We start from the raw sequence: 22,338 nt of genomic DNA, 5'->3' as shown, positions 1-22,338 counted from the left end.
CTTATCTGAAGAGTTCCTTTTGCAAAATTCCAGAATAGAAAGTATACTAGCTTTATGGTTGAGGGAAACTCTTGAGAAAAAGGTGTGGCTTTTGGATTGATATATGCTTAAACCAGAGATAGAGCAGAATTGGTCTAGTGCATTTTTGATGATTTTAACTGAACTGAGGTTTGCATGAGAGAGTAACAAGAGATCATCTGCAAATATGAGGTGAGAGAGGGAAAGTTTCTTACACCTCCAATGAAATTTGAGTGATGGGTTATCAAGGATGTTTTTATTCAAAATGGTGGAAAAGACTTGCATAACAATGACAAAGAGGAATGGAGACAATGGATCTCCTTGTTTAAGACCTTTGACTCAATTGAAAAACCCATAGAACTCCTCATTGATTGAGATGGTAAATGATGTAATTAGATGCATATTTTACCCAATTAATGAAAATAGATGGTAATCCAAGAAGGTGGAAGAAACTAGAAAAAAGAAGAAGGTGGAGGGAATCAACAAGAAAAGGCCATGAAACTGAGTCAAAAGCCTTTCTTAAGTAACAAGAGATCATGTTCTATGTGACTACCGCCATCTAATAGACAAAAGTTGAGTCCTTAATTACCACAATTTGTGAGTGTATGTGTATAGAATTGTTTCCGGCAGTGGAAAAGTAACCATTCACAAATGTCTGTATAAGGGATGTTAAAAATATACAAAAGGGTAGTTCCTGCCATTGCAGCATCTGGAGCGGGTTAGATGTAGCAGCCTTAATGCTGCATGCTGAGAGGTTGTTTCCCATTTTGAACCCGCAACGTCCAAGTCGCAATAGAGCAATCTTATCGTTGTGTCAGTCTCACCCTCTTTAAAAATATACAACTTTCTTTTTGGTAAAAATTCTAAATGATAGATGTCTTTGCTTTTCAAGCTCTCATGGGCACTGAAAAAGTGGTAGCATCAATATTCAGGCTTCATCGGCAATTTTGATCGGTACAATTATTTTGGGTAATTTTTATTCTCCCCACACCATACAATAGAACTTCTCTAAAAGTTCCCTGGAACTTTTGAAACCTAACCAAATAAAATTATTTTCTTTCTTCCACATAGTACAATAATAAATACTCAAGCAACCAGAGGCTCCACAACTTTGATAGATTTTGCTTCCTGTTTGGTTTCCAAATATGAAAATTTCAATATATGCAGGAAACTGTACATGTATATATATATATATCTTTCTTTGTTACCACCTCCTTCAGCATGCTTGTCTTATGTCAGGCTGAAGGAAGAAGTTGTAGTTCAAAGAGGACTGCTAACTGAATACATAATGAAAGGAAAAATAAAAAGTAAAAAGATGTATACTGATGATCTTTTTCACCTCACCTTGATTGTCTGTACAGGCTGAAATTGAAAAAAGCTTGCATAAACAAAAAGAAAAGGGGTCATGAGCTCCTCTTTGCTGTTAAGTTTTACCTTTTTTTTTTTTATAGAAAAAAGAAAAGAAAAGTTGTTTTGCTGTTAATAGGTTTAGGACAAAGTATTTCTTGATTGATGCTTGCTTCCTGACCTGTCAGTCTCCTGTGCTCGAACGGCTTCTGGAGCTGTTTATAGGTGTCGGGTAACTCAATTGTTCCTTCAAAATAATCATAGAGAAGTTTGTTAGGCCTTGCATGATAGTCTGAATGGCATGCAGGATTCTGAGGATGAAGATACTATAGTAAAATGTCTTTCATGTATTGATATTGTATCTTTAGAGGTTGTGCTTATCATGTGCAATTGCTCCATTGTGTTTAACATAGAAATTGAAATAAAGTTATTGCTTTCTTTTTCTTTTTCTTTTTCTTTTTTTTTTCTTTTCCAAATGGTACTCTATCATAGTGGGTTAATTCACTTCCAAATATATATGGTTCTCTTGCAGTATATATATTAATTCAGAGGTTAATTTGAGTTTGTTTTCTCCTCTTACTTGAGACATGGAAACTTGGCTGTGGTTGGGTGAGGGGGTTGCACTGCTAATACCAAATATTGTGTTGTAAGGCATGTTCTCATCAGCAATTGCTCTTAATCTTTCAAGTTCTGGCATGATGACCTTGCCCAGATCTGGTCTGTCTTTCCGTCTTAACTCTGCACACTTGAGTGCCAGCTTTGCGAAGCTCAATGCCTCTTCAACTGGCCAATCAGGCACCACTGGATCCAGCATCTCAACAAAAGTCCCCTTCTCGATAGCCCGTCCAACGTGGTGAGTTAAACCCATTGGTGGTCTGGCTGTTATTATCTGTAGAAACATGATGCCGAGGGAATATATGTCAGATTTTACACCAAGCATGCCCGTTTGTTGATATTCTGGATCTATATAGCAGAAAGTTCCAGCTGTTGATGTCATTCGATACTGAGTAACAGTATCTGCTACAGATGGAGGGACGAGCCTTGCCAATCCAACATCACTAATCTTGCTTACGTAGTTATTGTCGAGCAAGATATTGGCTGGTTTTAGGTCACGATGCACAAGTGGCTCCGGTTTGGTCTGGTGGAGGAAAAGTAAGCCAGTCCCAATTTCAGCCGCAATTCGGAACCTATGCTGCCAAGAGATGGGCGGGGTGCTTCCTCGCCGGAGGAGACGGTCTTCTAAGCTCCCTTTGGACATATACTCATAGACTAAGCATCCATACTCTGGGCAGGCTCCAAGTAGGAGAACCATGTTAGGATGCCGTATGCAGCTCAGTACTTCAACCTGTGATGATATCATGGTAGCTAGTCAGCATTTTCATTTTTACATTCATTATGGGTTAGATTTCAATTGATACCTGCTATGTATTATGACTTGTTAATTGCACTGGTACCTAAAAATTACTGCCTTATTCAGGCTTCAGCATAAATTAAAATCTGGTTGGATTCAGATATAGTACTTTATATATTGATGTCTAGGCATTGTGTCATTAAAATTATAATTTGAGTGGTTGAAAGGAGTTCTTTGCAATCAATATTCAAAATAAAAATAAAAATTAGCGCTTGATAATTTTTTAGCAGTGCAGTTGTTTAATAGGCATTGGTCATTTTAATTCTTGAATCATATTATCTTTTTTAGCTCAATTTTTCATGGAGAAAAGCCAAATCATGATTGATAATTAGACCAAGTACTCGATGAATATTTGAAACCTAGATATTAATTGTGGACACAAAATTCTATTTGGTCACATACCTCTTGATTAAACTGTGATCTTCCTTGAGCTGCATCTGGTCGGAGAACCTTAACTGCAACGGGTGTGTGGTCCAGATAACACTTGTATACTGGCCCATAACCCCCTTCCCCAATCTTACGAGATTCTGAGAAGAAATTTGTTGCAGCTTCGATCTCCTCAATTGCATACTTCCTGTATCTGACGTCCGATTTTGCTAGAGAATTTAGCACCTTATTTTTCTCTTCTGCTTCTTTTAGTGCTTTCATTTCAGCATTAATTCTCTTTTGTGCTTCCAGTTCCGCAATCCTCTGAGATGCTTCAGCATGCTCAATTGCTGCTTTGGATTTAGCTCTTTCCTTCTCTGCGATTGCCAGTGCAGCTCCCTGAGCTAGTCTTGCCTCTTCTAATCTCTGCTCTTCTTCCATTTTCCAGCGCTGGAGCTCCTTTGCCTGCAATGCAGCAGATGATTTAATTATAGCTTGTTGCAGAATCATGAAGGTGCAGAGGATATGCAATTTCTCATGCCTTTTGTTTTGCTGATAGTGCTTCTTTGCAGGCTGTACTGTACATGTCCATTGTTCGCTTGAGTTCCATCTTCAGTCTTCTCATTTCTGCTTCCACGTCTTCCTGCAAGTTCAATACATAATTGTCTGTAATGCCAAATTGTAGTTTACATATAAACTTGCATCTCTGAATGGATGGATGTATTATGTATACTATGACCCTGGAGGTCATGGGTTCTAGTATCATAGCAGCCACTTTGTGCAAAATTATATCAAAGGTAAGGTCTGCCTCCAAATTTCTCATGCCGAACACTCCACTAGGTGGAGCATCAATGGATTTGCACTCTTTTAATGTATGAACACATGCATACATGATATTGATGCCATGAGAAAATTTGTCGATTTTAAATGTCTTTAATCTTACCATTGTCTGTGATGAAGATGATATATCATTGTCATGCGAGGATATTGACAATTCAGGTGGCGAGGCAATATCCATTGATCTGCGTCCAATCTGCAGCGACTCGAAGCTATGGTTTTCTGTGTCTGAGAAGATTGACTTTGGTGTGTGGTCCATTTCGAAGGTGTCATAGAAGGAAGGAAACATCCGATCAACACTTGGCCTGCCAGAGCTGACAAAGGATATATCTGTATCTGGTGGCGGGAGTTCCCCATATGGTTTGCCACTTTGGTTTCTCCTGTGAGTGAATGGTGACCTGTTTGTGGCAATGAGTTTTTATTCATTCTTTTCGGCATTGCGATAGTATATCATGTCATAGCAAGCCAAATTTATTTTTGTTCTAAATTTCTCTTGTTGATCCTTATAAAATTTAAACCCTTGCTATAGTTTGAACATGGTTAATACATCTTTGGCTTTGGCTGGTTAGATGTAGTTTCGACTTACTTGATACTACCTTCCATGTCATGGTGCATCTTATGCAGCGATTGCTCATGTTGAGGTCTTGGTGTTCCTGATTAGATGATCAATCGTAGTCGTTTCAAAATGGGCATTGGTGGGGGCAATATGAATTAGAAAAAGTTATCACACTGAAGGAGAAAAGCTAACCTTTCGAACGAATCGTGGGTGATACTGATGCCTCAGACATGTCTGTTCTGTTGCTGTCTGGATACAGAAATTGGTTACGGGTAGCTGGGGCGAGGCGGGAGGCAGATCGAGTAGATGCAATCTTTCCTTTGGAGATGACATATACGGTACAAAAATCTGGCACCCCTTTTAATACACTGCCTGGAATATCTGTCACTTTAAATCTCCTGTCAAATAACATTACTGAACTCTGAATTTTGCCATCTCTTTTTGCATTCTTTTGTAGATAGATACATGAATCCATATAGCATGCTAGCAAGATATGTTGATATTTCTCAATAAAACTTAGGTTGCTTGTTGATAAAAGAAGCGTGGATCTAGCATGAATTTTTTCTTTTTTCTTTTTCTTTTTCGGTACTATATTCAGCAAGAAATGTTCACAGTATCATTTTGTTTAAAGTTTTCTAGTCATGCTATTTATATGTTCAATCTTAATTTATATTTACAAAGGAATTTCATATATTTATGTTATATACCACCGCTCTCTTCCCCCATTGCATCAGTAATTCTATATTATATTATATTGAATTGATTCTGGAGGATGAATTTGCGCCCAAAATGTAACAGAAAACAAAATGGGATCATGATACAATGCAAATGCGAGGAAAAAAGATTTTGACTCTAACTTTGAAATCCAAAATAAGTTTCTCAAGTTCAAATGTTTTGACTTTTATGATAGACTTTCTTTAGATGTCTAAAATGGGGTCTGATATTTTTTTAATATTACAAACAAAGCCTGCTTATTAACTGTGCTACATTATTTTGCCTTCAGGGTATTGCTATTATATATAGATAAACATCAAAAGCCAAGATTATATAGCATCCTTAGAAAAATAACAGAATGTTTCGTAATTGTAAAATAGTGAAGGAATTAAAAAGGGCATTACCTAGTTTTAGTCCCGCTGCAGCAGGATCCTGGGGAGGGCTCGAGATAGACCTAGCCTTAGATTTTTCATAAGGATAATTCTAAACTAGTTATACAAGAAAACTCCTGCAGCTTCATTAGCTCTAGGCAAATTCAATTTAAGATATAACGGAAGACTTGTTCTGAAGTCTAGAACCTAAATTATACTAACCAGGATGGCTTCATCAAAATATTGGGTAGTTGTCCATTACCATTACTATCCCTAAGTGTGGAATTTATAGTAAATCAATATCCCAAGTCAATTTGCTTGTTCAAGAAGACACTGCAAGGGAGGTGCATACCTGAAGAGACCATTCCTTGAGGAAGCACCAAGAACCATAACTTCTATTGATGATCGAGTAGCAAATTCAATTAATGCTTTGGCTACATCTGTATCTTCTAGTACGATGCTTTGGCATTCTATCTGTTGGCATAATTGGGTGACACAGAGAGTAGAAGTTAGAATACAGAGAAAATTAAGTTGATGACTTACGTGAAGATATGACTGCTAGTGTTCTAGTGCCTCAGTATATCTTTATATTATGTAGCCAGATTGACTACAAGCTTTTTTGATTATTATTATTATTATTTATATATTAATTATTGCTCTTTTTTTTCTGAGGCAAATTCTGCTAGGTCCTAGTAATATTACCTTTCCCTTGTAATTATGATGGAATAATAAGAACTTGGAAACTCACATCTTTACGGGTGCAGAAACAACGGAAGGGGAGGAAGAGTTCCTTATTTAGTGTATCAGAATCTTTGCATACTGATCCATTTTGATTACTGAGATCAGAATTCTGGTTCAACCCTGCACCCAGGAAATAGATTGAGGTGATTCTTTTTTATCACATGATACGAAATGTGCAAATGTCAGCCAGGTTCAAGAAAAAGGGTGAGGGACTAATGCTGCAGATTCATTGTAGAACTTGTGTTGAAAATTTATCGGAGTGAAATCTAGTAGATTATAAAATCGATTAACGTCTTTACATGCTAAAAATTTTCAGCCCGGTGCAGTAGAGAAAAAAATTATAAATAGTGTCTATATCAAGATGACTAATGGTGATGCTTGAAAGAAAATTAATGCAAGTTGAAGGGAATTACTGCTATATCGAGTACTAGACAGGGGACAAACAAAAAGTAGGAGAATAATTAAAAATATTAGATGATGGAATATTGGCTGGAAGATGCGTACCTAGAAAATGGGCGGGAAGATGCATACCTAGAAAATGGAAAAAATTCAGGTAAATGTTCTACAAGGAAAAGAGTAATTCGCAATCAGAATGAATATATGGCTTATTAAGGTCTGGAAAGCAGGCTTCATTTGAAGGAATTCTGCCTATTATATAAATATTGGACGAACTACCTTTTTGGATATGTATATATTTGTGTTCAATATTCTAAATTTAAAGCAGTCATTTACTCTTATTGTATGATCAAAATAGTCCATCTCTAATTGGTTTAGCTGCTTCTTTAGAATTCATAGATTGTGCAGTGAGTGTGAAATCACGAATGGTTGTGTTTTAGCTGAGACATGATTACTAAGTAATGCATAAGTACACATTTGTTGCTGCTGATCATCTAAGGAAAAAAGGTGCCTTGAGGCCTATCTATGAGTTATTGAATGAGAGGAAAACGGCCACACTTGGGTCTTCCTGAAGTTCTCGGAAGGGGTTACATTTGAACGGATTGATTTTTTCCTTGCATGTCTACATTTTCTGGAAGACCTCGTCAATGTGGTGGTATTTACTCTTTGCATGTCATACCATTTAAATATCCAATGGATTCAGTTGTATTCACCTACTGGATTTTACATTTAACCACCTAATCAATCCAATTGCAGCAAAAACTGAGATGAATTAATCTGCTGGACATGGCTAATACCGCTTGTTGTGGGCAAAGGCAATTCTATTCTGAAACATTATTGGGCATGGAATAGTTACATGCTGATCACATTTGGGGAAGAGGCTACTGCTTGGCTTGTTTGACGGGTGTGTCTTGTCAAACATTCTTACTTCAAATATATATATATACAAATTTTTCTAAAGAGAATTAAATTTTCTCTCACTTCTTCTTGCATTCTAATTAAGGTTATTTATTTCTTTATTGTTCTTTAAAATTTTGTAGTGTACACATGAAGCTTTGGATACTTTTAAAAAGCCTAGTCAATTGAGATCCCTAATCCTCCAGTGCAGTGAGTTATATTAGTTAAAAGCAACGTAAAAACAACGATTTCTTGATTATTTAAGTTTCATGTATCACCTAGTGATATGTTTTCGGAACATGGTTTTTCTGTGTGTGTGTTTGTTGTTTGTGCGGGGGTTGGGGTGTCACATGGTTGTTGAGTTCCTCAGGCATAAAAATCAGATTTTGGGAATTCTAAGTTTACTGTCAGTATTATGCACAAGCTTATTAGGAAATTAAGAGGGTCCTTGGGTTAACTAGCTAGAAAACGGAGGTTCACATTTTAATGTAAATTTTCTCAACATCTAGGATTTGGACGAATGAGATCATCATTATTCTTGATTTTCTTTTTTCTTTCTAGCAGAAAGTTATGTACAAGTTTTTTTTTTCTTTATGTAGAAGCTTAGATTCATCTAGTTTTACACCACCTTTACATATAAATCTTACTTTGTGTCAGAAAAGTTTTGGGTAGTTTAGTTTCATGCTATTTTGGCTTCCACTCCATGGTGAAGGAAAAAACAAGAATAACTGCACATATACATCTTGTTCCTGTGGCTGCAAAATTTGACACTGCAACCACTTTTTGCATTAGAGTTGTTCTCCAAATTCTATGAGAAGGCCGTATAGATTGAGACATTGTTGAATTGTGTGTGTGTGTGTGAGAGGGAGAGGGAGAGAGATTTACTGTTAGAATAATATGGCACCGGTTTGTCGGACGACGAGGATGATTTAACATTGACATGGATCAAGACTACAGTTTGGCCCTTGGTGAGGATATTATCAACAGCCCATTTCAGAGCAGATTGGCTTCCTTTGTCTTTGTCTATTGCCACTGCTACCAACCTATTCATTTCTCCGCAATTAATCTCTCTCTCTCTCTCTCTCTCTCTCTCTCTCTCTCCAACTCTTCTTTGTCCCTCCTCTCCCAAGAGACAGAGAGAGAGAGACTAGAATAACCAAAGCCTTCTTACAATATCTAAGAAGACCTGCATTTGTTTATCTCATTATCCGAATTTGCTTCTTTGATTCATTCAAAATTGAGTCCCCTCTCTCTGCTTCTCTCTCTCTAAAATGTTAAGGGAGACCCATAATTGGCGGGTAGTTTGTTGGCTTATCTCTGACTTCTTTATTAGGAAAGTCTTCAGGTGCCAAGTCTGTTGACAATTAGCTCCAATGTCATTATTGACCAAGTGCTTGACTTCTGATGGAAAAAAAGTGTACTCACCTTGTTCACAGTGTTACACATAGGTTTGTCAACAGGTCGGATTCGATCGATGGATGAAATCTACATCCGACTTGTTAAGTTAACGGATAATAGAATTTGAATTATTGACGATTTATCGGATTAAATGTTTCAATTCATTTCTTATTTAGTTTGAGTTCGGATTTGAATTAAAATCATATTCACTATTCATTGACATGTAGATGGTGCATAATATAATTATGCAATCAAATGAATATTGTAGTTGTTGGATTGAATGTTTCAATTCATTTCTTATTTAATTCGGATTCGGATTAAAATCATATTCACTATTCACTGACACATAGATGGTGCATAATATAACTATGCAATCAAATTAATATAGTGATAAATAAAATATATGTATATGTATATAAAATTTTAATCGAATCATTATTGGATCGAATTGTATTTGTTAAGGTAACGGTTTATCAGATTCGAATCATTATCAAATTATGAAATATTTTTTTCAATTCATATGGACGTAATCGAATTTATATCAGAATTTAATTCATTAACAGGACTGGTTACTCATTTGATTAGACTAAGACTACGTAGTATTAGAAATATATTGTTCGAGTAAAAATGTATGAATACTCAAAGTTAGGTGGTTGATATAACTGCCACACTTGAGAAAATCTAGGACTTCACCAATCTATAACAATATGCCATTGCATCTCAATTTGCGTTAATATCATACGAGTTTTTCGGGGGTTTAAAATATCAATAAGCTTCTAATAAATAAAATGTATTAAATATTGAAACTGTATATATTTAACATAATATAGAATCACATAAGTTAGTTGTTGGATTTAATAATGTTTCTTCATATTAGAATTTTAGAAGGACTAAAGCTAATATTCGTATCATCTTGTATATAAGTTTAACTAATATCAGTATTATAATTTTATTTCAAACTTTTGAAATCAGTATTATAATTTTATTTCAAACTTTAAAAAAATATATCACAAGTTAGGTTAATAACTATCAATAATATTGTGCCACTAAAGAATAAATCATTCAATCTTAATTTATTTTATATAAGTAACATTTGCCCTTAAAAGTATAAAATATATATGTGTGCGTTACTTTTCTTGTATTATGTGTTCCTCGGTTATTAAAATTTTTGCGCAAATTTTATGGGAAATAAATTCGGACTCTAAGATTTATACTCAATAATACACATTGTATCAAATACCTTGTCTACACTCTCGGGTTATTCAGGTTAGGGCCAACCATGTTGTACTGCTATAGTAGGGTACCATTTCTAAGCTTGTCAAATGGGCGAATTCCAGCGGGTCATAAATGGGCAAGTCCAAAGTGGATCACAAACCCATATTGACCCGCATTAAACCAATTATATGCGGTTTGGGTGCAAGGGTGGATCCAGGATTTCTCGGTGGGGTGGGCTAATATGAAATATGAATACTAAGGAATTGGTTTGGGCCTTTATTTTAGTATGGTGTTAAATTTACTTGGGCTTCATTGAGTTTTTGGGATAGGCTAATACTATTAAATTTTTTTTTTTTTTTTTTTGGAGCTGGGCTAATATATTAGTATAGTAAATTTTTTTTTTTTTTTTTTTAACGGGTGGCCTATAGCCCGCCTTTGCCTACCCCTGTGTCCACCCCTGGTTGGGTGTGCGACGGATAAATCAAACCCGTCAAACCCTTCAATCATTCTTTAAAGCGGATCGGATATATTGGTCAAACCAAACTCGCATGATCCAAAAGGTTGCATTGGTAAGACACTTGACCCGCCTTGCCATGTTTGCAATTCTCTTGCGTAGAGAAGAAAGAAAAAGGTTGCATTTCTATCATCATGTGAGATGAGATGATTATAATGTGCCATCAAAATAGTGACAAACACTGCAAAAATGTCATATGTTGTTCTTCTTCATAACCAAGACCCAATTTCCTTGAAATTGATCCAATTGGCAACTAATTATTTACAATCCCAAACCCTTCAATAATGTGCTTAAAATGTTTCTTCAACACAACTTGGATGAAGATCATAATCACAAACATCACAAGAAAATGCCCAAAACTTCCCATTCTTGTTACAATAGTCACACACATATGCTTTAGCCATGTCCAACTTAAGAACATGCTCGTGCTTCGGATCCTTTACTTGGTGAGGCAGTCCATCTCCTTCCTTCCTCAGGGTTGCTTCTATCTCTGCAGTCCTCAACTCCGTGAATGGAAATGCCTTGGCACCGTACATGGCGATGATGCCCCTTCCGTTTGTGTTGACAGTCTTCCCATCCGGCCCAAGGAGGACTAAAGCCGGAATTTGTTTGATGTCAAAGATCCTACAAAGGTCTCGTTGTGCCTTGTCCTCAAATGGGATAGCTAACCATGGCATGTCCCTCATGTTGAGATCATATTCTTCCTTGTTTCTATCTGTTGAGACAAACACTACTTCAAAGCATTGATTTGTCGCGGTGAGGAGCTCCTTGTAAGCTTCCATGAGTTGTGCAGTGAAAGCGTGGCAAGGAGGGCACCATTGTGCACCAAAGTAGAGGCCTATTGTCTTGCCAATGAGTTCAGATACCCATGTCTGCATAAAACCAATCATTTCAAAATTACACTCTAAATTTCCTACAAAGAATGACAAGAAATTAGTACCAACATTAAACTAAACTACAACCTCTCTACCACTTCCAGAAATGAGGTAGTTTCGTCCTTCGTGTCCAAGAAGTTCTTCTATCTTTCCTCCTTGACGCTTCACATCATCCATAGCCTTCAACTCCTCTTTTCTCTTCCTAGTGAAGGGAAATGCATCAGCACCATAATTTTCTATCAAACCAATCGCGTCCTCTTCAATTGATTTCTCGTCCAAGCCCAATGGTATGAATGATGGGATGTGATCGACGTGGTAGAAGGTGCTCAATCGCTTGTGCAAATTGACATCAAAAGGAACTGCAAGCCATGGCATGCACTTGAAGTGCTCTCTGAATCCAGTCTCGTCCCGGTCAAAGGAAATGAAGATAATCTCTATGTTTTTACCAGATTTTCTTAGCTTGTTGTATAGTTGCACCAGTTGTGGGGTAAAATTTTTGCAAGGCCTGCACCAGTTGGCTGAAAAGAGTAGGCAAATTGTCTTCCCATCACTGGAAGGTAAGGGTACCTAATCTCAAGTCCAAAGAAATAGCTTTCTAGTTTAGTTTCCGTAGCCAAAAACATGGATTCATATATCAATGAGACCATGTGGCCCTGTTAAGTGTTCTGTTTGGTTGCCTAGATATATATAGTAGATAGATACATGTTTTTACCATCTTCCCAAACAAATCCAATTAAAAAACAAAAACAGTGACATCAAATTTTTATAGACACTATGATTGAACCCTATTTTTTAATATGGCCCTGTTAAGTGTTTTGTTTGGTTGCCTAGATAATAGTAGATATATATGATTTTGCCATCTTCCCAAACAAATCCAATTTTAAAAATTCAAATAAAATGAGATATAGAAACACAGCAGAGAAAAAATGAAAACTCAATTAGAGGTTTATCCATAAAAGTATACCACAACAACCAAACAGAGGATTGAGTTTTAACATACTTAATTAAGAGCTTGGATCAGAGGAATACCTCGTCTTCTCCAGATAGAAGGAACTCAACTCCCTCCTTTGTCAAGACTGTCATGATGTCACCACTGTGGACATATTTTGACTGATATTCAGGTTCTGCCATATATGAGAAGCAGAAGCACGAACTAATCTCTCACTTTTCTTGTTTTGTTTACCTTTTAATGGCTACGTAAAGAAGAGAAGAACAAAATTCAAAACAAACAAAAAAAGTGAAAATTACATATCTTATGCTTCTTTTCTTGTGTGGGCTTCCTTTTAAAGGTTCTGTATGAGAGTAGTAGAAATTCTATGAGGGAATTTAGAATTTATTGTGCGAATAAAGGTTCATTTTCAAGAACAGAACTATTATTACTTACCATCCTACGCCTAAACTTTTATTGGGTAAGGATATTTTTTTTTTTTTTTTTTACTATAAAAAATGAGCAACCAATATTCTGTTGTTGTGGGGCAAACTTAAATTTCAATGTTTGAACAAATTGAAAAACTTAATGGATATTAATTCAGATGGTATGATCTCTCCTCTCCAGAATGGTTAATAATAGAAAAGTTTATTATCATTGTTTCGCTTGTCTAGATATAACTCTCACCCTATCCAGACACAATATTGTCAACCCCCAAATCAGAGACTTCTTAGGGGATTACCAATCCTCGTACTACTCCAAGTTAAACACGCTTAACTACGAAGTTCTAGTAAGTTCACAGCCATCACAACTTTAAAACGCGTTATGTCATAGAAAGGTGTTGAATCTACATATAGCACTTTCCTCTCCGATATGAAATTGTGCACCTATAATTCACTAGGGTGGTAGTCTACTAATATCACCTGCACACACGCTCACACACAACCCACCCACGAGGTCACGGCACTAAGACTCGATCTTGGTGTCACTCCGTAACTATCAAAGTCAGTCATTATCTAATGGATAGGACTGAGGTCTTCTAACCCTTTGGATCATGGATCACAAATCTTAGAATTTGTATACTAATTTCAGATATTAATTGAAATATTATTATACAGCTGTATAAAAAGATGGAAACACACACCATGGATGTTGAGTACTTCAATATGAGGTCAAAAAGGGCAACAAAAAATTGTCAAGTGGATTGGATAAGGTGGAATAAGATGCCAACAAGTTTGTGGATGAGTATGGTCCTATGGAACTACATTCTTTCAAATGAAAGCAACCATGGGGAAAAGCAACTTCCTACTGTGAAAGTTAATAATATTAGGTGATAAGCTATCTGAAAAAGCATCTTCCAACTGTGTTTCTGTTTCTCCCATATTACTATTCCCAACACTTTTAACTCTTGTTCATCTGAAGGTGACTATGAAGTAATAATTTTTAACACAACTAGCATAGCAACAAAGTAATTACATGAGCAAGAACAAAGTACCTTGTAATAATTGTTGAACGATCTTCTATCCGATGATCAATCTTGTCACGTCGAGATAGAAAAGAAAAGGTCATTATTCAGTTTGATCCAACGTTAATTTAGTAAGTTGGGACAGGTGGACATTGTGACTGTTTCTCCTTTAATTCAGTACGTTGGGTTAGGTGGACATCGGTAGAGAGAGAGAGAGAATAATTTTCAGGAGATTGGTAAAAGAGAGGAGGGGGGTCACTATAAAAATTTGAAACAAGTGGAGGTGAACAAAGGGAATATAAGGAACTTGAGGTCTAAGGCTGGTATATGCCTAAATGATGATGTAATCCTCAATGGGGCATATTCCATAATATCCTTTCTCTTTTTTTTCTTTTTTCTTTTTTCTTCTTTTAACCCTTGAAATTATAACAAAATTGGATGACTTAGTAATGGTTTGAGTACAAAGATCTTTTGAGTGCACTTCACACCATTAATGATTGATTTTTCTTTCTTTTTAAATAGCTTTCAATTCAGGTGTGCTAGGTTGACCTTCTTTTAATCAATATTTAATTACTTTTTTCCTCCCATAATAATTGTCCATCTATTCTTTTTGAATTGTCCCAAAAATACTTGTCCATTTAAACCATATATTTTACTTCTTTCCATAAAATACTCTTAAAATTTTAAAAAATTTCAAACTTGATTATATATATATATTTAAACTTGAAAGGATATCTTTGTAATTTTATAAGGTGTACAATGCAACAATTACTTGTCCTCTTAAAAAGTTTTACTCCCTGTAAGAGACATCTATTATAGGACGGAGAAAGTAATAGTTAATACATATTTCAGATGTTAACAATTTGTTTGATTAATATGCATGTATATGTAGAGGTCAATTTGCACTCAACCTTCTTGTATTATCAAAAATTTACAAAATACCCTCCATTTTTTTTCTTTTTTTTTTAGCAACAAACACTCTTAATTATAAAAAATATAAATTACCCTACTTTAGTAGTTGGAGTTAAAATTTTACGTAGTTTGTAAAGTGATCATGTGCAGTGCATGTGACATGACACGTGAACTAATTGTTGTGACAAATGAACTTATGTGTCATATGCACTTGACACATAGCCCCATCATGGCAACCCATTTTTTGAATAGTTTAATTTTGAACTCATTTATTATATCCAATTTTTTTTTTACTGATATATACTCGTATCAACTTACTTTCAATCCCTTGAGCCTTCAGTCCAAAGTACACCGTGACTTTTTAGAAACTTAGAATGTTTTGATTCGTGTTCAGGGCTTAAGTTTTTCAAATCTAAGAGTTTAAGCAAACACCGAACATGTGTCCTCCAAAACCAAGCAATATAAAAGGTAGGGTTAAGTGCATTAAACCTCCCCTAAACTATGACTTCATTACAAGAAACTTCATGAAGTAAGTAAAAGCCCCTAAATTATTACTTTGTTGCATTTAGTGACAAACCCTTAAGGAGACGTTAACAGAAAATGAAATTACCATTTAACCCTTACTTTGACGACATCGTGTTAGTTGGGATGCAAAGATGGACACAAACCTAAAACTCACCGGCGTTGGAACTCGGCTGGTCTTCCTTACATGGGAAAAAGCTTAACTCAAAGTTAACAAGAATAATTACAAAGGTTCAATATAATTCTTTATGTTTTGTTAATTTTTCTGAAGAGGTTTGTTAATATACAACATATAATCGGCCCTATTCCCAAATCATATACCAAAAGCGGCCTCAAGACTTCAAAACGATGTTGAAGAAAGCGGCCTCAAGGGCGAGACAAACGACGATGAAGAAAGCTCCGATGAAGATTATTTTAGCAATGGTGAGGACAACGCTGATTGGGCGTAGCTGCACGTGAAAGAGCGTTATGATAACGGATGAGGATGATTACCTTTCCCGTGATGGTGAGTATAACGTCGATAATCGGATTCAATGGGCGTAGTTGTGTGTGAGACTTACAAGTGGAGTGAGTTGTGTGGCTTCCTGGAGTAAGCAACTGTAGATCGGGCTCGGACGCCAGTGAGAGAGATTTAGCTACTCCGCTTCATGAGAGTCGACTTCCGATCCGGCGGAGACCAGATGTATCGGATGAAGCTACCCACCGATGAATTAAGACCTAGTTGTCGACGACAGGGTTGTGATCGTAGAATCCATGGCCCTGATATAAGAATCCACATTGATTGGTCATCAAATCGGAAAGAGAGAGACGAGAACGAGAAAGTAAGGCTGGGCATAACTCATAAGTTTATGCTTGGCAAAGGTGAGTTGTGTGCGGAAGAAGATGAACAGTGACAAATGGGCATAAGGCTGTGTTTGGGCATAACTCATAAGCTTATGCTTGGCAAGGGTAATAATGTCTTTTTCAAAAGATGGGTTGATCACATGACTTACACAATTTGTTTACCGTCACTGAATCAACAGAAAATCAGTGGCCTAGCGGTACCAAGCTCTTTCTTCTCAAAGAGATGTTAGGAGTTCGAACCTTGGTGGAGGCATATGTGTGAGTACCAATTAAAAAAAAAAAAAAAAAGTGATTTTTTTGCAACAAACAAAATTGTTTAGGGGGTTAAGTGTCATAACCATAGTTCAGGGTGTTTATTGGGAGAGAGAAGATTGTTCAAGGGAGTTTAATGCACTTAACCCTAAAAGGTATAATGAACAGTCCAAATCTTGTTGGAGATTAGTGTGTGAGAGAGAGAGAGAGAGATCACATTAGGCTATGCACCACTTTCTATGGAGTTATAATGTCACTTCTTTGTACCTTAAATACCTCATTGTAACCAAGATTCATATCCATCCCCAACAAAGAGTAAAAAATTAATCATAAAAATTTATCACCGAACACATCACAAAAGCAAGGAATAACAGAAACTACAGTGACAATCCAAATACCATAATTTCAGTGAACTTTAGAAGATCGGCTACACATTTTGAAAACTATCCATAATAAAAATTAATTATATATGCAAATACAAAAGCTTTAAAGCTTAATTACATCATAAACAAATAAAATCTGAAAGTACAAGTGTTTCTTTTCACTCTCTGCTCTTCACAAAACAAAACCTAGTAATGATGGCATACTCTACTCTTAAGTAAGATCAAACTAAACCTATCTCCTGAAGAAGAAAAGTGTAAGACCATTCATCATTAAATGTAGCTCCAATTTGAATGACCCGGTTTGTCAACATCTTTCTTTTGCTTTCCTCTGGTAGAAGTTAATAAAGAAGCTACTAACAGATTCACTGCCCTATATATGCAGAACAATGCCAAACAGTATAGAAATACATAAAAAATTTATTCCAAAAATTCATTAACAGACTTCTAGTTAATTAATTTATGAATTTGGAATGAGAGTAAAAAAGCAAAGAGACCTTTTTTTTTTTTTTTTGGAAAGCAAAAAATACCTCTTTTCAATTGAGAAATACTATATTGCAGAATTGGTTGGTGAGAGGACTTATTTTCTAAATGAAACATCTTGAACACAAATCCTTTTGCACACACACTAATTCATCAAATAGTAGTTCATGAAAAGCACAGTCATACCCCTAGTCCCAGGTTATGAAGGCACAACTTTCACCTGAGCATTTGTAGTGCAATCAAAAGAAATTAACCAAACAACCTTTACCAATATATATATATATATATATATATATATATATATAACTCAATAAATGTCCATAACATAGTGTTCATTGCATCATACAATGTCCATTATTAGTCCTCAACACAGTATATGTGATACCTCTCAGATCCGAGACATGGGTTGATCAAGCTCAGGCCCAGACCCGAGGGAAATATCATACAATTAATATTTTAACGAACACAGAATAAAAGATGAAATAATAAGAAGTAAATAAAAATAGCTGAATTGAATTATAATGAAAATCCTCAAAACAAGAATATAAATCCAACTCAAAAACCTCAAATTAATTAACAACTCGGGAATCCACCTTGTGGACCCCTAATAAAATTCCCAACTGAAATAACTGAAATAAGATCCAAAGCTAATAAGTAAGCAGTCCTACGTAATCAGTGGAATAGAAGTCTGTATCTGCTCTGCACGACCAAGCTCTAACCCCGGAACTGACGAGCACCTGAAAATAATAAAAGAGTGGGTTAGGCCCACATGCAAGTCCTGATCTACTACAATCCAAACAGGAATCCGATACGCAGATACATCTTAGATAGACTTGACAATATCTAAAGTAGTCCATATATGTATATATTACACACTATAGGACGCTCGCTAGTCCAATAGGTCTGTTTCAGCCTGAGTAGAGATACCATACAAATCGCACATTACGTGATCATGTATACCTAGACCTACCAGGGAACAGCAACTACTGTCCAGCTATCCATCCTAGGCGATATACGCACTCTAACCATGATCCTGAGACTTCAGCTCATCAAAAGCTTTCTGACAATGTTCATCCCACACGAACCGTACACCCTTCTTAGTCAAATGAGTGAGTGGTACCGCTATCTTTGAGAACCCCTGGATGAACCTCCTGTAATATCCTGCCAAACCGAGGAAACTCTGAATCTCGGTAGGTGAAGTAGGCTATCCCCACTCAACCACTGCTAAAACCTTGGCTGGATCCACTGCTATTCCCCTTTCTGACACCACGTGACCTAGAAATTTTACCTTCCGCTGCCAAAATTCACATTTCTCGAACTTGGCATACAACTGGTGCTTTCGAAGTGTCTGCAACATAATCCGTAGATGTCTAGCATAATCGCCCTCAGACCTAGAATAGATCAAGATATCATCAATGAAAACAATAACAAATTGATCCAAATAGGCTTTGAAGACCCTGTTCATCAAATTCATGAAGACCGCTGGTGCATTAGTCAACCCGAACGGCATCACCCGAAACTCATAAGATCTGTATCGAGTGAGAAACGCTGTCCTCAGAACATCCTGCTCCCGTACCCAAAGTTGATATCTAGACCGCAAATCAATCTTAGAGAAATAGGTAGTTCCCTTCAACTGATCAAACAAGTCATCAATCCTGGGCAAAGGATACTTGTTACGAATCGTAACCTTATTCAACTCCCAGTAATCTATACACAGGCGGAGTGAACCATCCTTCTTCTTTACAAATAATACCGGTGCTCCCCAGAGTGAAGTACTCCGGTGAATAAAACCTGGCTAAGTAGCTGCTGAATCTGATCCCTCAGCTCTCACATCTCCACTAGTGCCATCCTATATGGAGCCCTAGCAATAGGTGTAGTGCCTGGAGCTAAGTCTATCACAAAGTCGATCTCGCGACTAGGCGGCAACCCTGGAATCTCCTGAAATACATCCCGAAAATCCTGTACAATTGGTATGTTATCTAAAGATACAGTAATCCCCTCCTCCGTTTCCTCATCCACATAAAACAAATAGGTGCTAGTGACCCCCCCTAGAACGTGGCATAGTAATGATGTACCTATCATAACCAGGTATGGTGAACACAATAGACCCATCCAAAACAAATAACTTGAGCATAACAGTGATAACCAATCCATCCCAAGTATTACGTCATGAGTGTGCATGTCCAGAATAAAAAGATTAGCTAGAAGTCCGAGTCTACCAATATCTAGTGTCATAGGCCCATCACTCTCATGAGAAATGGCAGTATTGCCCAACGGGGTAAAAACATCCTAAATTCTATTGCATATGTATGTCACCAACCAATCCATGAAAATCCTCCATTTTCGAATACTCCGTAGAGCAAAACACATAAGGTAAAACGAAATACTCCGCAATCGTCCCATTTTAGATTATTGTTCTATCTTGGGAATTCCTCCTTCCAAACAAACCTACTATATCGACTTACACAAGTTCGTTTATAAACTCCTTGATAATCGTCCTGTCTCAACATAATGTACCACAAACAATTATCTGTTTGCCTGAGCAAAACCAATCACTCCACTGTGATAGACATTTATGAGCCCAACATACACATTCTAATACAGCTTAATAAAACCATATGTGTATAACTCACACATAAGCCATCACAAAACAAAATAAAATAACCAAAACCGTGAGTTCACTTTATTAAGAACTTTTCCAAACCAAAACCGTCAAACAAATAACCGTAAAGTATTTTTTTAACATAATCATAATGTGTGTGATTAAATCCATGCTACATTCTTACTAATACTTCCTCCACTACTAGTAATTATAAGTACTCTTAAAAGAGCAGTCATCCCTGAACTCCGGTGCCCTCCATCTTGGATGCACCGGTATCTCCTCCATCCTAATCTTCTTCGGGGTCTTCCTCTCCGCTTGGCTTAGCTTCGAACACCACCGAAGTTGTGTTAGGTCCACAGTATGATGGCCAATCCCGCACGCAAGAAACTTTCCTTGACTTGTACTCCGATGCAACGCCTATTGGAATCAACTCCCTAGTCTCCAATTCCGCCTTCTTGGTCGGCCTTCGTAGGGGAATCACCGGAGTAACCTTCCTCGGCCTTGGGCCCTTCTTTACTTTCATTGCGGCCCTCATCCTCTTCCTAGTGCCAAACATTCTAAAATTTTAGAATAAACTTGACATTAGTACTTTCTAAACGAACCGTAAAGGATACCCCTCGAATCCGAGACACGGGTTGATCAGACTCAGGCCCAGACCTGAGGGAAATATCATACAATTAATATTTTAACGAATACAGAATACAAGATGAAATAATAAGAAATAAATAAAAATAGCTGAATTGAATTCTAATGAAAATCCTCAAAACAAGAATATAAAATCCAACTCAAAAACCTCTAATTAATTAACAACTCGGGAATCCACCTTGTGGACCCCTAATAAAAATCCCAACTGAAATAACTGAAATAAGATCCAAAGCTAATAAGTAAGCAGTCCTACGTAATCGGTGGAATAGAAGTCTGTCTCTGCTCTACACGACCAAGCTCTAACCCTAGAACTGACGAGCACCTGAAAATAATAAAAGAGTGGGTCAGGCCCACATGCAAGTCTTGATCTACTACAATCCATACAGGAATCCGATACGCAGATACATCTTAGATAGACTCGATAATATCTAGAGTAGTCCATATATGTATATATTACACACTATAAGACGCTCACTAGTCCAATAGGTCTGTCTCAGCCTAAGTAGAGATACCATGCAAATCGCACATTACGTGGTCATGTGTACCTAGACCTACCAGGAACAACAACTACTGTCCAGTTATCCATCCTAGGCGATATACACACCCTAACTATGATCCTGAGACTCAAGCTCATACTATGACACCATAACATAAATATATAAAGTCCGTATCCTCCTAATACAAAATATTAACCATCTGGTATAGTGGCTTGATACCTGTATAACAATCCATCCCAGAAATCCAGTTATGTCATTCAGTTATTTACTGACCTGACACTAACAGAAGTTGGACTTAACATTTACTGTTAATCCGAACCTTAATCCAGATTAGGTAGGCTTAGTGTCTGAACTAGTCCGTACCTAGTATGCTACCATCCCATACCGGTGCATATTATCCTCCATTTACCATAGTTGACAAAACAGTTAAACAATTATCAACTACGTTCCAAGATAAGCACAAACACAATTTAATATGTGTAAAACTGAATCATGCATCCAATAATAGATTTAGAAAACAAATCCTAGTCCTTTAATTTGACAGAATCCAACTATGCAATTACCTCCTCCAAACGGTACCACAACTGATGCATTCTATACCAAAGTTAAACCATCAGTTAATTCCATCCAAGCACACATAATTAAACTATTATATGCTTGTACCACAACTAAAAATATAATTCGCAATTTAATATCATGCATAGAAACCAAATTTCCAAAACAGAAAACAACCTAGGTGAATTAGCCAATTCTGCACATATGGGTTCTTTGTTTAACCTTATGTGAATCCCGTCCCCAATAACTAATTGTAAACATGCTTCTCAACATTTTCCTAAGTCTTGAGCAATGAATTACACCATCCAGTAGCCATTAAACAGTTTTAGAAAACACAGTTTCGCCAAACAGTCCATAAAAACCTCGTTTCTGTGCATTTTAAGATAGAGCAGGCTCACAAAATTGGGAGCTTGCTCTATTTTTCATCTAGAGCTAGCTCCACAACACCAAGAGCCAGCTCTAAGAGGTTTGGGAGCCCTCTCTCCCTCCTCTTAGCAGCCTCTGTTCGTTTCATCTTCCTCCTCTCCGATTCTGATAATCAACAAACCTCTGTAATAGTTTGTAATACATGTTTTAAAGTCCATCTAGATTCCATATT

At 36.7% G+C, this 22,338-nt stretch overlaps 2 protein-coding genes across 3 annotated transcripts; both read right to left on the bottom strand.

The window, feature by feature from the left end:
• Positions 1-1,153: 1,153 nt before the first annotated feature.
• Positions 1,154-8,705, bottom strand: LOC132281290 (U-box domain-containing protein 52-like). Its single transcript, XM_059783007.1, has 10 exons — positions 8,559-8,705; positions 6,369-6,515; positions 5,973-6,094; positions 4,728-4,930; positions 4,566-4,632; positions 3,882-4,377; positions 3,684-3,785; positions 3,179-3,607; positions 1,946-2,710; positions 1,154-1,612 (listed from the first exon to the last, which is right to left on the bottom strand). The coding sequence occupies exons 1-10, from the start codon at positions 8,703-8,705 to the stop codon at positions 1,550-1,552; spliced, it is 2,541 nt and encodes an 846-aa protein (XP_059638990.1). The 3' UTR covers positions 1,154-1,549.
• Positions 8,706-10,861: 2,156 nt separating this feature from the next.
• LOC132280754 (probable nucleoredoxin 3) lies at positions 10,862-14,315 on the bottom strand. 2 transcript variants are annotated; one of them, XM_059782484.1, is made up of 4 exons: positions 14,080-14,315; positions 12,686-12,849; positions 11,744-12,223; positions 10,862-11,653 (listed from the first exon to the last, which is right to left on the bottom strand). In XM_059782484.1, the coding sequence occupies exons 2-4, from the start codon at positions 12,785-12,787 to the stop codon at positions 11,072-11,074; spliced, it is 1,164 nt and encodes a 387-aa protein (XP_059638467.1). In that variant the 5' UTR covers positions 12,788-12,849; positions 14,080-14,315; the 3' UTR covers positions 10,862-11,071. The 2 variants fall into 2 exon arrangements, with proteins under 2 accessions (XP_059638467.1, XP_059638466.1); XM_059782483.1 differs by lacking the exon at positions 14,080-14,315 and having other exon boundaries at positions 12,686-13,046.
• Between the last annotated feature and the right edge of the window lie 8,023 nt (positions 14,316-22,338).

The sequence above is a fragment of the Cornus florida genome, unplaced genomic scaffold (genome assembly GCF_030987335.1).
Source record: "Cornus florida cultivar Cherokee Brave unplaced genomic scaffold, ASM3098733v1 CherokeeBrave_3.0.0_Hap2_Chr11, whole genome shotgun sequence".
In the NCBI taxonomy this organism is placed as follows: Eukaryota; Viridiplantae; Streptophyta; class Magnoliopsida; order Cornales; family Cornaceae; genus Cornus; species Cornus florida.
The sequence above is the reverse complement of the archived record's forward strand: the minus strand, read 5'-3'. Positions and strand labels throughout refer to the sequence as shown.